The sequence below is a fragment of the Labrus bergylta genome, chromosome 24, assembly GCF_963930695.1.
Source record: "Labrus bergylta chromosome 24, fLabBer1.1, whole genome shotgun sequence".
Lineage (NCBI taxonomy): Eukaryota > Metazoa > Chordata > Actinopteri > Labriformes > Labridae > Labrus > Labrus bergylta.
The window spans coordinates 12,045,118-12,061,930 of record NC_089218.1 but is presented as its reverse complement, the minus strand read 5'-3'; the positions used below and the strand labels follow the sequence as shown (position 1 = coordinate 12,061,930).

At 41.1% G+C, this 16,813-nt stretch overlaps 1 protein-coding gene across 2 annotated transcripts in view; it reads right to left on the bottom strand.

Moving 5' to 3' along the window:
* Nucleotides 1-13,152, bottom strand: part of dmd (dystrophin) — a 238,097-nt gene extending 224,945 nt beyond the window's left edge. Inside the window, exon 1 of one of the 2 annotated variants that reach the window (XM_065952214.1) lies at nucleotides 12,862-13,152. In XM_065952214.1, the coding sequence (XP_065808286.1) occupies nucleotides 12,862-12,943 (82 nt within the window). In that variant the 5' untranslated portion in view covers nucleotides 12,944-13,152. The remainder of the gene's footprint in view (nucleotides 1-12,861) is intronic. The other variant, XM_065952213.1, reaches the window with a different exon arrangement.
* Between the last annotated feature and the right edge of the window lie 3,661 nt (nucleotides 13,153-16,813).

The following is a 16,813-nucleotide window of genomic DNA, read 5'->3' as shown; positions in this document are numbered from 1 at the left end:
GTAATGTGCCACATGGCAACAGTCCTCACGATACTTCAGAGACAAAACAAGCCTACAGTAAATCTCTCCAATGTTTCTTTTTCATTGCTTTAGTTTATGGTGGAGGTAGGTACTGTAGGTGGCTTCAAGGTCTATTAAAAAGCCATTACAGTGTTTTACAAGAGATAAAAGGAAGTATCATCTCATGTTGTCCCACTTAGTTTTAACTACAAACTCACTCACATTCAGTTTGTGAGGCCTAGAATGACAGTTATGAACAATATAAAATACATTTCCTCCAAGAAATGAATCAAGGTGTACTCGCATAATTATCACTTACAGGATCATCTGTGATTGTGTAGAAAGAGAAGAAAAGTGCTTGATAACACAGCTGTGATCATTTTAAAATATACACAGATATACATTTATAAAGTCTGTTTCTATGTTTAAATCCTCCACAAGTATTACTGTGCAAGACTGAGGACTATGTTGAGGTTACGGGTGAATTCTTAATGATGGATAAAGTGAGTTCACTTAAGCACAGGTCTATCTGGAAAAAATAGATCCTAATCTCAATGGAATTATATTAAATGAAGGATTAAATAAAGTCTGCCGCCTTCATCAGCGAGTGTGTCATAAGCTGAGTCATGAGCAGACGGGTTTGCTCCTAATATTTAGAGCGTTTGCATAGTAACTTAAATCATGGAAACACACTTACTGGATAGTTTTACAATGGTCAACAAACGCCGCAACACACTGTGCATGGACACCAAATGACGCCTTTGTGGATGCACTCTGTAAGGACAAAGAAGTAATGATGGAGGAATTTTGCTACAACGCTTTCCAGATTTGCTGTAAGCTGCTTGGGTTGGGAAAAATTGCTTTAGAGTCAAGTTTTAAGTATACTTCATGAGAAAACTCGATCCAAGATCCTCTACTTTACATCTGTAGGAATACAAATGGCATATTTTTATACAGCCAGAAAAAGGAGAGGTTAGACACGACTTCTGCTTTGTGGTCAAAAAGATTTGACCAAAAGATTCCAAGGCACGCTGCTTTGTGCTTCACATGATCTGTCCTTGTATCAAAAGAGAAACTGTCTGTGATTTCTGAGTGTGTAAAGCAGCACTCAGCCGGTTTGTATTTCTTCACTGTCACATTTTCATGTTCGTGCTCAGGTTGGTTGAAAACATTCTGTTGTAGGGGACAAAGACATCACACAGGCACATACAATTGAGTAGTGGAAAGAAAGTTATTTATATGGTCTTATCATCCTGGTTCTTATGTTAGCTAAAAGAGGTGCCTGTCTGCTTCAGAGGCGTGGACGGTGCAGCAGTGGAGGTTTCTGGAATATAATCTATTTGCTAATTATAAACCAAGGCTAAAGCACGACCAAGCCGTCGCTCCACTGAGCTCAGGGCTATACCCACAGGCTGGCAAGAATTAGCATAGCCTGCACACACACAGACACACACACACACAGACACACACACACACACACAGAGCCTCAGAGTGATTAGACCCGCCCTGGATGTGAACAGCAATTAACTGCAATCAGAGCCCTGTCCCCCTCCTCCCCAGCCCTCCCACCTTCTCCCCCCTGTGTGTCATCCCTTGCTCTTTCATCTGTGTGTCAGTCCTTTCACTTGTTTATGTCGTGATTATTCTTAGAGGGAACTCTCAGTGCTTCGGAATTTACTTGGTTTCCTTTTTTTCAGCACACAGCGATCATGTTTCTGCTGAAGGAAGTTAAGTTCATTCACCCTCAAAAAAAAAAACAAAAAAAACATGGCACTAGCATTTTTGGTAATTTTTGCAGAACCTTTTGCACAATGGTTGTTTTCAAAACGCTGTTGGAAAAGACATCTTCTAAGCTACTTTCCCTAACCTATGAAATTAACAGAGCTAAAGTGATTTCTATTAATCAATGCCACAAATGTCCTGTTTAAAGTTCAACTTCGTGGAAACTGACAGGAAAAAGTCCTTAAATTTACCTTGGGGATTCAAATGTGGCAGATTAAATTCTTCAAAACGACAGGCTATGCATGTCTAACAAATTCCCACGTTTTAGCCTTTCCAAGTCAATGATCCTTCCAGTTTCACTTTTCATCTTCCCAGCCTGATCCTCGGACTCCCTATTAAAGGATGCAAATGAAAATATTCTGCTGTAACTTTCAGTCAGTGGGTCTGGTTGCGTCAGCGAAAATGCAGCGAATGTAAATAAAGATGAAAGAGCGACGAGGAGGACGAAATACAGGGAGGGAAGGAGATGCAGGGAGCATTCGGTGGGTGTGGAATCTGCAGACACAATTGCAGCACAGATCCACCATGACACCCTGCAGCCTTTTAATGAAGCTCAACAACATTAAGTGTTGGGAAGTGTTGGACACGGCATGTACCAAACCAACAACAAACAGCATTTTTAAAAAGGTCAGATACGACTTAGCTCACAAAAGAAATACGTCCATCAATATTCACATTTGGGATCACAGGCTGAGCAAGATCTCAACATGCTGTAAATACACAGTGAAGTCATAGTGTACAGGAACAGAACTTACAATCAGTTTGTAGAAATACAGATGAAATAATAAGATGATGATTGAATGATCAAGTGCTGACTGAAAAGGTCAAACACATCATTTCTAAACCTTTATTTTGCACGATACTGATTAAGTTTACGCAAAGTCAAATCAACGATGCATGGGGTTAAGAAAAACATGCATGACACTTTTTTTTTTTTTAGGTTTTTTTCTTGCATGATCGTATTATAGATATTTGTTCACTTCTGTTTCCTCAAAGGTTTTAAAGGGGAGGTGGTTAATTCAAGAGGGAGAGGACGGAGGATGAATTTGAGTCAACTGGTCGTGCCATTTGTTAAGTTGAGGCATTTTTTTTAGTGCAGCATTACAGATGAATCAGGCGAAGATATTTCAGAGTGGTAAATAAAAGCAACAAGTTGGGAATGGTTGTTTTTGTGCTTTCATCGAGTGAAGTTTTGCTTGTTTACACCTCTAATGAGAGGAGTTGCTCTTACATATGTGATATTGATCTGAACAAACAAACTATCCTATATAGGTTTTTAATGTACCAAAGACATTTAATTAGACGGGAAACCACTTCACTGCCCACTCGTCAATGTCCTGTGGAAGTTTACCATCATTAATAGTACATTTTTGAATGTGGTAATTTATGGGGAGCAGAACAGAGAAAAGGGAGATTATTTAGCCGGGAGGCTTCTTACAGCAGCCCACATCTGGTGAGTCAGACTGTCTGCTAACCAGCTCAGAGACCCACACTCATCATCATATTTAAGAAACACCACCTCAGAAAGTCTGCTCGTCTGCTACCTGCCTTAGATGATGTCTTGGGGATGCTTTTAAAAAAAGGTTGTTTTGCTCATCAAATTGAAGTTTGATTAACATTCGACAGCATTGTATTTTAGGAGTTTTTAATGTGCAGGGAAGAAGAGTCAAGTGAGTACAACTGTCAGGTGACCTTAACAACAGTGAGTTGTGGTTTACATTGTAAAAAAAAGGCAGAATATGGTTATAGGTTTAGAAAAGATAACTACGTTTAGAAAAGATCATTAGATATGGTTTGAAATGACGTGAAAAGGAATAAAAATAAATCTCTGAAAATGACTTTGGTGTGTTATTTGTTTGCCATTTAGATCCACTGGGCTCTCATTGCAGGTGCACTGTGCTCTGTCCTTCAAAAATGTTGTTTCTCCTCGACATTCCTCCAGCTTTTCCATCTGGTACCTTCATCCCCGAGGCCACCAGGTACTTCAGAAGCTCTACACCTGACTATCTCTCCACCACCAACAGCTCCAGGGAAAGAAAACTTGCTTGTGCGCTCTTTCAACCTTCTCCACTCCATCCCTCAGTATATCTTTCATGTAAAATCCTCATGTGATTTGCCCTCTCAGACCTCTGGCTGGCCTCCTTGCCATTTTTCCCCCCTTTTTACACCACCCCATTCCTCCACCTCTCCCTCCTCTGTATCATCCATTCAACCTTCCAACCCAAGTGGCACCATCTGCCCTGTGGCCATCTGTCTCAATTTCACAGATTTTTTCTTTCACACTCCTTTTTCTCTCATCCGTATTTTCTAAATCATCTCTCCGTCCCCATTTTTCCTCCCCACAACCTTGTGACACCATATCAGGGTGCAAAAATGAAAAGAACATTGCTGACAACAGCATCAAGAGAAAAAATAGACGTAGAAAAAGAAAGGGGATGGTAAATGTAAAGGGAGTCGAGAGAAGGCGAGTGTGTGTCCTTGGTGCCTCAATATGAACAAACAAGAGAAAATGAAACAACAAAACAGAAAATGAAAATCAGGAACAATGGAGAGACGAGACAGCATTACAAGAGTGGAGAATACAGATGGAGACCCCGAGAGAATTAACGAGGAAGAAAGAGAGCAAATAGTCGAGAGAGCAAAGGCCAGATTGAAAAGTGCTCAGCTGAAACTGAGTCGGGGCAAATGTACATCTATAGCCTGCTGAGCTGCAAGAACACATATAGAACGAACAGCACATACTAACCTAACACATGTACACATGTACTAAGAAACACTCCTTTCAGACTTGAAGTTTCTTTTTTTCTTCACTTTTTAGGATCTAAATTGTGAGGATTCCTTGCTTTTCTTTTGATGTTTATAAAAACTTGAATGTCTTCAGGCTTTAGAACGATATCTCTGTTGGCTCAGAGAAACAATGAGCAGTATTTTTCACTCACATTTTAGAGATTAGCTGACAGTGGAAATACTCATTAGCAGCAACCCTAGCTAGCCTGCTTGAAAACAAGGCCTGCGTCGACATTGATCTGCAACTGACACGTTGACAGAAGAGAGCAAGGCACACTTTTCAGATGCAGAATTCATTAAGACAAGAGGCCCTATGTAAGAGCCGTTTTTCTTGCACGCACACACACACACACACACACACACACACACACACACACACACACACACACACACACACACACACACACACACACACACACACACACACACACACACACACACACACACACACACACACACACTGCAAAAACCTGCCCCTAAAATATTCGAAGAGATGCCAGGGCGTTTTAAATTCTTGGAGAGAAAACAGTGCAGGTTTTGAGTCAAGTGCTGAATGATGCACTTGGAGAGGAAGATGCAGGGAGGAGTGCAGATAAGATGTGATATCACTCTTTTAAATTAAACATATCCCTCGTTTTCTGCATCTTCCTCCTATCTTCCTCTATTTCACATCATTTATATAACTTAGCTTGTTATTTCCATGCAGGGTACGCCGTCTGAAGTGAATAATCTGAGAAGTGTTTCAGGATTTCTGCTTCCTTCCTAGACAGTTTGATGGATAAACAATCACATGAAGAGGCTCTTAAAAGATATACAAGTGACCCATAATCTATTCCTGAACATGTTTTATTATTTCCCTGTCTTGTTTAAAACAAACTAGCTGCTGGTGGATTGATAATGGAGTCCATCATGCACAAGCCAAATTTCAGTAGAGGACTCCAACTCTCCAAAACAAATGCAGAAGGTAATTAAAACAGGTAAAACACAGTTTCTTTCAAGACATAATCAGTGTCTCTGGTAATCATTTTAAGGGCAAGCTCCGCTACAAGTCAAGTTGTTGCCAAATTCAGTTTGCAGGCTAAATCCCTTCATCTGGAAACATGATGCACTAGAATAAGATAATGAAAAATGACAATGGTAGTCAGTCGGATATGGTTTCATGTTCAGGCAAAGGCAGATATGCAAATCTGATTGGAGAAATTCTGAGTCCGGTACATCCCTAATTTATGCATATCAAAAATCCAACACCAGCCATATCTCGTATAATCTCCTTTGTCACTTTAAAACTGTCTGTTCTAAGTCACTCAATCTCTTATAAAAGTTATAACTCCAAACTTATCCAAATCCAGCCAGGTTTCTGAGCCAGAGCTGCATGTCAGTGGAAATATTTGCATTCAGCTCTACTTTTGGCAGCGAGCGAATCACTCCAACTCGGATATGGTGTCCTCTGATGACACCAAACCAGCTGTCAGAGAGTGGTGATGATAATGGAGGCTTGACGCATCAAAAAGGCATGATAATCTGTGCAAGCAGAGATACGTTTTTTCCATTCACTTAGGCACAGCGGGACTCTTCCTCTGACCTGATTGATGGGTGCAGGCCCTGCTGCGAGCTGTTGTCCCACTTCCATGAGAACGGGGCGCAACCTGATTCCAAAAAACCCACTTTCCCTGACATGACTCATCGTAACCCAGAAAGGGCTTTTGTATGCGCCGACGTGTGTGCGAGCAGGGAGGGGGTTCCTCTGGGATTCTCGACTCATTATGACACCCGCACACGGCCTCCTCCTCCTCCTCCTCCTCCTCCTCCTCCTCCTCCGCTTCTGGTCTTTGGTGACCCAGAAACTTCATGTGGGTCAGATCACACACTGAACCCTCCTTTCCATACCAACTGAAGGATTTTTTGTGTCATTAAATTCATCATCATAGTCAATAGTCATTTTATCAAGTAAACAGCCGCCTCTATTCTCCACTATATTTCCTGTTTGTCTCCCCCCCCCCCATCCTACCTTCCTCTCTCTAACCTGTCTCTCTCTCTCTTAGACAGAGCCAGACTCAAATCTCCAAAGAACAGGAGTATGTGTTCCCACACATTCATCTTCATTGCCAACATCTCACACCGCCTCTGTTAGGATGTTTACAAAGCCAGCAGATGCCTCTGCTGCCATCTTCTGTCCATAAATGTTATTGCTTTATCACACAGAGAAACTGATTCTTGATTATTAGGAGATTGATGGAATATAATCCAAGGGGGGGTGATTAGTTTCAAATTGCTTTAAACAACATGTGATAGATGCATCTGCAGTGTGCCTCGTCCAGGGCTTGATCAAAAGCCCACAGAAAAGTTAAAGGTGTTGTTTTTTTATTTGCATCAGTGTCTTTACCCTTTCTCTCACCTTACTTTTAAGTTGTATTCCAATTAACAGCAAATAAAGACCCAGCTCAATAAGTTTTTTTTACTTTTTCTGAACTGCCTCTCAGCTAAAATACATATGTGTATTGTTTTTGTGTTGCTTTCATTGACTTGTAACTGACTCTCAGTGTTGCTGTGTTTACCTCTCTTTCCCAGCAGTTGTTCTCACTTTGGGTTACATTTTCACTCCTGCAAGGCCTGTTCCTATTATATCAAGCATTCTACCAACCTCAAATTTTAATTTCCCACATGGCGTTCCTCAGTGAGGCTTGCAAAATTTGTCAAAGCTTTGTTCCATTATCATCATTTCACAGAGTTTGATTCAAAATGACAGGTACACTGAATGCAGCTGTTATTCTGCCAGCTCTGAGCGCAGAGTGCTGCTGAAGAGAGGATTAGTTGTTATTTTTTTTGTTTGTTAACTGTCTTCTTGGTTAGTTAGAAAAAGGCTACAATACAATTCAGTACGATACAATAATACAGAGGATAGGACAGGACAAGATACAATACAATAAGGTTACGGTAAGATACTGTTCTGTCAAATATAATATGATAAGATACAACACAATAAGGTACGATAGAATAGTATAAGATAAGATACAATACAACACAGTATCATATGATACAATAGGATAGGAAACCATCACTTTGATGCATTTTATTGTCCCTTTTTATCTGTTTACTTGGCTGGTTAGTTCAATGTTTTATTAAATGATTATCTGCCTGCAGGGGGAAAAAATTAGTTGAATTTATTCTTAAATTTGTAGTCCTCTGCTCCTCGTACTCTGTGCAGTGTGGCAGTGTGGTAAATACAGTGGAGGCTGATGTGAGCTGAAAAGAGGGAGCTTAAAGTGTTTTATTTTTTTTAATAAATTGTCCCCTGACTTTGTGGCTGTCCTCAGATCAGTAAATCATCCTGTGCTGCTGACAGATAAGGTTAAAATTGAAGAGACAGACCAGCTGTTCTTAAAACAGCACCGAGGGACAACTGAAATCCCCGCTGGGTTCATCGATAGCTTTGTGTGTTTACATGTACAGTATATTTTTAGACATTTACTCAATGGTGAGTGCATCTGCCTCAGAGCTTTTTAACTGGCCAGACTTCACAGAGGGTTTGTAATGAGATGAAAAGTAAAACAACCAAATAAATCATCTCCATCTGAAGATTAAAAAATGAAAGATAAAAGGAACCCTGCTGTGAGTGGCTTTGGGGGAAAACTGGAAAACAAGATGAGAAGTGTAGCAGAGATAAACAGTGATGGAAATTAACAAGTGAGTTAAAAAAAAAAAGGAGGAGGAGGGAAGGTTACCATGGCTGGCTTGTGGATAGAAATGTTGTGAGGTGTCAGAACAGGATGAAACAGAAATGACGTTGAAGTAGTGGAGAAGAGGTCAAAGAGCAAAGAAGTCAAGGGAAATGAAGAAATGACAGAGATGGAAAGAAACGAGAGGTTAAGAGAGAGAAGCAAGTGAGCAAGAGAGTGAAGAGAAGAAAAGGAGTGAAGGTCAGGTTAGGAGAAGAGGAGACAAATGAACTGTGGTGAAGGCAGCAGAAGAGATGAGGCGAATATAAGAGAGAGACCTACTGTAAGAAAAGGTGAGGTTAAGGAAAGGTTAAGGAAAGCAGAAGGAAAATAGAGAAGACAGTGAAAAGTAAAAGAGAGAACTGATATCACGTGAAAAGAAAGGAAGGAAAGGAAATTGAAATGATAATGTAAATTAATATAAATGAAGGGGAGTAGAGTGACATCAAAAAATATATTGAAGGTGAAGAGCAGTGAAAGTACAGAAGCCCAAAGTGGAAATGCATCAATACATTTTTTTTTTTTTAAACTTTTTTACTACTTCTGTGATACAAGTATTTTTAAGAGAAAAAACAAAGACAGGTAAAGGCACATGTCAAAAGAGGATAGGAACAAAAAAACGTATGTTGAAGTCAGAAGAAGAGACATGTGGAGTCTGCATGTTCTCCCCGTGTATGTGTGGGTTCACTCCGGGTACTCCTGCTTCCTCCCACAGTCCAAAGACATGCTCGTTAGGAATATGTGACTCTAAATCCCCTGTAGCTTTGAATGTGACTGTGGCTGGTTGTCTGTCTCTATATGTCAGCCCTGTGATTGACTGGCGACCAGTCCAGGGTGTAACCCCGCCTCTCACCCGATTACAGCTGGGATCACCTCCAGCCCCCCCCCTGCAACCGCAAATGGGAAAAGCAGTATTGATAATGGATGGATGGAAGAGATAAACGTCAAGCAGAGAGACAAAAATTAAGGAGAAGGAAAGTGGTATCAACGCCAGTAAAAGTAAGGTAGATGTGTACAGTATTGTTGTCATTTAAGCCGTCCGCCTCTGTTTAGCATGTTACACCAGGGTCCTAAAGGTGCTGGTTTCCACAATAACACCGAAATCTACCAGCCTGTCTGCCACAATCAGGATTAGCATCCAGAGCTCTGCGCCTAGGCGAGGAATGATGGGTAATAGCAAGGTGGTTTTGTACCTTCAGGGGAGTGAGATAACAAGGCACACATGGTTACATACACCCAACACACACTTGAGTCTCCCTCAGCCGATGAAAGGTTGTCAATGTTGATAAATTCTACAATTTTAAAACCAATCTACAACTAATCACGCAAACTCCTGAGGCCTCACACACCTGCACTCATGTTTATGCACACGGACGACAAACACACAGCCCCAAGAAGGGATAAATCAAGTGGGGAAACATGTCACTGTCTGCATACTTTTGTGTTGCTAGAGGGGTATATTAGAAGAAATTGCAAATTTGGAAAACGCAATGGGGAGGAAAAAGGTCACTATCAATCCATCCATCTATTTGTCTGTCTGAACTCAGATAATTAAAGGAGACTTTTTAAGAAAACATTTCTGCAAAAATGTGTCTTTACATCCCTGCAAACATAGCAACTGCTATTCATAATTTGAAAAACGTACATCTTCTGTGAAGATACTTTTATTGGTACAAAACGTTTGAATATTTAGTAAAACCTGAATCTACATTTTCTGCTCTGGCGCTTCTCATCATACAAACATTGTTGATCTTGTGGCGTTTTTGTTGTCCAAAGAGAAACTGGTTGACAGGTGCAGAGGAGGGTTAAGTCTTGCAACAGAAAGAGTCATGACCTCATGCATACTGCCGGCACTTTCTCAATGAATGAAGTGCCACCAGAGTGCAGGAGGCTTTGACGAGAAAACACTGATTCAACTTTATTTTAAAGTCAGGAAGACATGTTTCCTAATCTGTGTCCTTTTCTGCCAATGTAGGACATTTGGCAGTTGTACAGAGCTCAACAATGACCTCTCACTTTTTCATTGCCTCTGGTTCGAGAAGTAAATTTCCCCATTCAAATCCTCCATTGAAGTTTCAGAAAAATATTTATCTTTAAAATGACATTAACATTTCCCAGTTGGCTGTTTTCTACCCAGTTTAAATTGGGTCCTATGTATACATAGAAACCTTACACCACACGGTATATGGTATGTTAAATATCTGGAGTGTGTCTATACATACAGCACAGAGACAGACAGCTGGATTTAGCTGCTGACAAACAGTCCAGTCGTGTAGCCACAAACAACTTGGGTGGTCAAATGTGATACTTGGATCTGAGGAGCGAGTCAAATAAAAAGAGTTTAAGAGCCCCAAAAAAACAAGGAAATACAAGTCTGACAAAATAAGAATGAGTAAAAGAAGCAGACATTAGGAGGGAAGTTTTAGAGGAAGGAGAGATGATGTGTAAAAAGATTTAGAGACAAAGAGTGTGAAGAAAAGATGAAAGCAATAGAGGAAGAGGAGGAAGCAAAGAGCGGAGTCGGAAAACAGAGAGAGAAAGAGAGAGAGAGAGAGAGAGAGAGGAGGTGGGGGCTGGCAACCTCCCAAAGTAGGCTATCTGACACCGCACTCCAGCCGTCCATCAGGCCAGCTGACCGCTATTTCCAGCATGAGATGACCCACCAGCTGTACCGTGGGGGGGAGTGGGCGAGAGACATACACAGAGACAAGAGAAAGTGAGAGAGAGAGAGAGAGAAAAAAGTGCCTTATTTATTCATTGAAGCTTTATTTAGGCGGGCAGGTCAGTCAAGGAAAAAAGTTATTTACACCGAGAGACACACAAGAAGGAAATACGCGTCCTGAGGAAGGAGAGAATGACAAAAACTCAACCCTCCTGTCCATCTGTCTGTCTCAGTCCGTCTGTTTGACTCTGCATCTCACCGCCCAGTGGACCATTCCAGGTCATCCAGTATTTACAAGCGCTATAACAGGAAATCAAACCTCTGCAGGCTCCAAGTCATCCCAGCATGCTGCGAGGGCTTCACTGTCACGGTCACAAATCACACAAACAACACTCTCACCCAGAACATTTTTAGCCCAGGGTTGGGTTAGTTGAAGCTTGGGAACTGTTTCATCCTGATTTAGTTCTACAAGTTGTTGACTTTAAATGCAGCAAGGTAAAATCATAGCGAAAAGGACGCGCTTCAGAGTGCTGCTCAGGGATGGTTGAGGGGTTAAACAGAGGGATGAAGGGAATTAAATGTACGCTATGTGGCACCGAGGGAACACGAGACAAAAATAGACATCACAGGGAGTGGTAGCCTCTGTCTTATTTTACACTTTTTAAAACTCAACCTTATAAGGTTTTGTATAACAAAGGAAATTTGCTGCCTGCAAATCACAGACTGTAATTAATGGACAAAGCCTGAATGACATCACCCATCTGTTACAGCAGGGGGCTCTGGGGGTGCATCGGCAGCAGCCGCCATGCTGGAAATGCTGTCTCAGCGTAACTTCCAGTCAACCTAACGACAGGCTGAGAGCCAGCCTCAAGCGGACCCTCAATAAACTGCAGGATTTTGCACCTCTGCAATGGTTTCATTTCCAATCCTGGAGGTTTGCCACTTGCTACCAACTAGATGGTCTAATACGGAGAGTTTATTCCATTGCATTATGGGAAATGAAGGATCCAGTGTTTTTGGGACATGACACAATCAGGTACTAAAAGCCACGATACGGTATGTCTACCTCATCAATCTCTCACTTCTCAACCAACTTAAAAAAAAATAAAAAGCACTGTTTTGCATGAATTAAACACTGACAAAAATCTAACCAATTTCATGCTAAAGTATTTAAGTACACATAACTGACATCCTATGAATCTATAACTCCAATAAAAACTTCTCAGATGTCTTTCTGATGAAACACAACTCAAAAAAACGTTCTCAACAAGGTCAAGGGCTTCAGCTGTTTTTACATTTGATAATGGCCTGCAAAGTGCCAGCATCCTGTTTGCAATAGGACGATAGTGTTCATGGGAAATGTAGTGCACATTTTCACACTCACAGTGAGAGTATCATACAGAGGCTGCAAAGTGTGTTAGCCACAGTCACATTCTCGCTTGTTATCACATGTTATTTGGTCTGTGTCTATAAGTAGATTTCACTTAGCACTTTAAACAATCCCCAAATACAAAACAAAGTAACACACAGACGGAGCAGTGATTCTTTCAGGTCAAATACTTAATTATAAACTTCAAAATCAATCTTACGGATCATAAAATGATCTATATTATCTAAAAAATAGTTTAGAGTTTTTGATTGCTATTTGTGTGCAGCTGAGACATTATCAGTCTCATGATGAACTGTAGTCACAGGTATCAGGTATCTTCAGCAGGATATTTTCCCATCAGTGGACAGATGGGTCTTTAATATTACACACACAAGCATATGGTCTCTCTACACACACACACACACACACACACACACACACACACACACACACACACACACACACACACACACACACACACACACACACACACACACACACACACACACACACACACACACATTAAGCACGCTTTGATCTCCTACCGGATCGACACTTTATGATCTCCCCAAACTCGTCCTCCACTGGCTCGTCGCAGTAGTCCTCGGGACGCACACCCTCCGCCATCGATAACAGGGCACCGGGTGTTAAAAGTTACACGTAAGGGGGGGGGGGCGGGGTTTAGTCAACGAACGGGTTAATTCCAACAAATAAAAAATCCAGAATACAGATCCAGACCCAGAAGGAGCGCAAGGTGTGAACACAAGAGCCGAGCGCCGGTTGAAGACTGGAAGGGGGCGAGGGCAGGAGGAGGACGACTGGCCCGGTCTGTCAGACAGTCACAGACGGAGCGGAGCAGGTGTGCAGGGTGGGTGGGTGGGTGGGTGTCGGAGCATTCCCACCTCTAAATAGTAGGATGCTTGGAGTAGGTGGCTCTTCGCGTGGCCCCTTATCCCGTTTGGCGGACGCCATGCGTAAAACCTGACACCCAGCGGACGCGTCAGTGTTGGTGGACGTTTATTTCCGCACTGGGGGCGATGATGTAGTGGCCAAATATTAAGGCGAGGCAAACTTAGACCTCCTGTGTGTGGTGGTCATGTGACAGGGGATAAACTATGTGATAACATTTCTAGAGAAGTGTCACGGTTTTCTCCCGATAACCTCAATCTCTTGGACCAAGAGGAGTTCAGTGAGTTAGTGCTCACTTGCATATGAATGTGGGTCAAGCCTTGCAGAATTTAAACTTTACTAGTCTTAAACAGTCTATTCATTACAAAGGAAGAGGCATTTCGGCTTAAAGTCTTTGCAAACTAAAGTTAAGCTCTGGGAGAAAATACAAAACCACTTCAGTATGAGGGTCCCTGTGGTATGAAACCATAGACTGTGGGAAACTCACTCATCCGTCTCTTTTAAGACTTCGTAATGTTAGATTGATATTCTGACACTCATGGACTTCCCGGCTCGTCAGAAGTAGGACTTGATTTACAGTAATGGCTCCATTACGCACGACGCGCTACACATTTAAGAGTCTGCGAGAGTTGCTATAATTAGATATGATGGTATGATGGACCCGGCAGCTCCGGGCAACAGTCACTCTCTAGGCTACTCACAAGTACTGAGATCCCGAGGAGGGTGCTGTGAGGGAATGAGGTGTTCCAAAAACAGAAACTTAGGCACGGATTGGCATCTCGGGCAGGCAGCCGACGGAAGTCCGAATCCGGCGCTGGTGTCTGGACAGGGAGAGGTGTTTTGTTTGTGTGTGGGTTACTGTGACAGGAGGGGATGGATATATATATATATATATATATATATATATATATATATATATATATATATTTACGACTTTATTAGATGAATTACCACCCTGTTAGTTATAGAGATTCAGAAAATGTTGCACCTGTAGCCAAATAGCAGTGTTGTCCTGGCGTCGTGCAGTTCACAAGTTCTACCAGAAGAGGTCAGAAATGTACTCTTTATCAATTTAGTTTTATGGTAGATAATATTTACAGTCTGGAAGGGTAGACTTGAGTGTTCATAACAGTTCTCATTTGTATTTGTGGCAATAACAAAAAAGGTTATCACAAAAAAAGAGAGGTCTAAAGGCCTACCATGGGAACATGACTGAAAAGTACGGTGTCCCTGAAGGCTCAGATAAAAACAATGCCGTTTGTGCGATTTGTAGCTCATTCTTGATATTTATATTTGTTCATGATGGTTTCTTACTTACTGTAGGTCGCCTGTCTTCCTCGTAGTCCTCCTCACTGTCCTCAGTCTTTGGAAAAACAACTTCTCCTCCCAGTTAGCATCTTCTTTGGTAAAAGTAGCAGTCTGTGAATGTCTGATAACTGCTTCTCTCCCTGCGTCCTTTTGAAAAGTAAAGCTGTTCATAACAAACTAATACACTTTTTAAACACACTTTAACTTATTCTAGTTCTCCGAATAAACGCCACATGTGGTAGCAACTTAATAGTTACAGTCTATGTTAGCTAATTGACTGAAAACTGTTCAAGCAAAGGTTTTGTGAGGTCGAAGACAAACTAACCAATCACATTTCATTTTATGAAAAAATATGATTATTTGACGTATTTATGAGCAAGATTAACGTGGCTACATGTTCATATCACATTTTTCATACCTTGAATATTTTTCATGCTGGGTCAAGGGTCAAGGCGGTGTTTATATTCTTTTTCATCGGGAGCTAAAAGCCGCTGCTAGCGCCCCCTCCAGCTTACATGAAGTTACTACTCCTACTACATAATTATAATGCATCCTGCATGGTGTGCAGGAAATAAACATTAAATATATCATACAGCCTTCAACATAGCCCTATTTACTTCTCCATGGGTCTTTGTTTGAAATACATGATACAAGCAGGATATTTCTTAACAGTGCTTATCAAAGTAGGTCAGAAAATAAAATACAACCATGAATAACTAAAAACATCAAAAGAGTAAACATACAGATAAAATAGAAAATAAAAGGAAATCATGGATCTGGCAATCAAAATGTTATTTCATTTATTAGATCTTCCATTTCCTCGTTTTCTTGTATTGAGATGTAATAGAGCGGAATTTGTTTTTCCGAAGAAAATTAACTAATAGTACAAAAAACTGCTCCAAATAAGTGCATGGTATTGACTGGTGGCTCTCCACCTGGAGCTCTGGGTCGTATTGGCAGAAACTGAACAGCAGGTGGCAGTATGAGCACAGGTTTGGGTTACAGTATGAACTCTCTACTGTAAACTAGGCCAGTGAGTCTTGGAAAGATGTTTTCTGGAGTCCTCTCCTTCAGGGCTGAGTCAATAACTAAACAGCAGTGTGGTTAAATCTTACAACAAAAAAAAAATCTAGTAAATGGAGCCTGAGCAGAATACATAATCCAGTCTTGTATTAGTTTATCTTCAGATCATTCATTCATTGTGTGGATCTGTTTGAGGCTAAATGACACAGATGGTAAGTGCGTCTGACGTTAGATGTACTCACAGAGCTGATGAGAGCTCGCTGACGAGGCGTGCAGCTCCTTAACCACCCTCCGACTCTCCTGGAGCTTTTTGTCAGCAGTCTGGGTGGCAGAGAAATCATTTCCCTGCTGGAGCCAGAGTTTCCAGTTTATCAGCTGTGCTATAAATTGAACTCAGTAATTGTGCTGTATCTGCTTTTCTTCCCTGTGAATGAGCAATGAGATCTGGGAAAGAAACACATTTTTTTTTTTTTTTTTTTTTTTTTTTTGATTACAGTTTTTAAGCCAATCACCTGGAAAAAAAACCACAAATGTAATTCAAAATGTAATTTCTAGGCTACTAAAGAGATGCAGTAGTTCCAGCTATGCCACTATACTCACATGGAAAAATGCTTCAGGGTACTGCTGCATGAAAACCAACTGTTACATAACTTTATGAGATCTTCTTTCTTGCAGAGATCTTGATGTTCACTGCAGTGAAGAGCGCTTGTCACTGCAGCAATCACCAACCAGTTTACTTCAAACAACCAATCTTAAGCTCTTTTTGTCACTCACGGGTTGTTTACTGCGCCTTCCCTGCCATAAATAACAAATAAATGTCTCTGTGGGGGCTGAGTGTAGAAATTAAGTCAATATGTTTTTTTTGTAAAGGGAAAGTGATTTTTTTGGTCAAGAGTCTGACTCCATGGAGGGTTTCCTCCATAGATAAACTGGCACTACAACTTGTAATTGGCAGAAGGAGTGTTTGCACACAAGGCCTTGAGAGCACACTTGAAAGTCAGAACCTGGCAGCAGATATAGTCTCTAATGTGTTCGTTCAGATAATGAGGGAAAATTAGAGCTCCTCAAGGAGAAATCTAGGTTTCGCAAGAGATAGTTCTTGGTAAGTGGACGTAAAAGAAAGAAGCTTTATTTAGTTAATTTGGAGCATTCATTGTAAGAACCACCACTGAAAACACTCGGTTTAAAAGTAAAAGCTGTGTTTTTTAACTTAATTCAAAGTTTGTTTTTCAGACCACCTGATTTAGAGCATCTCAT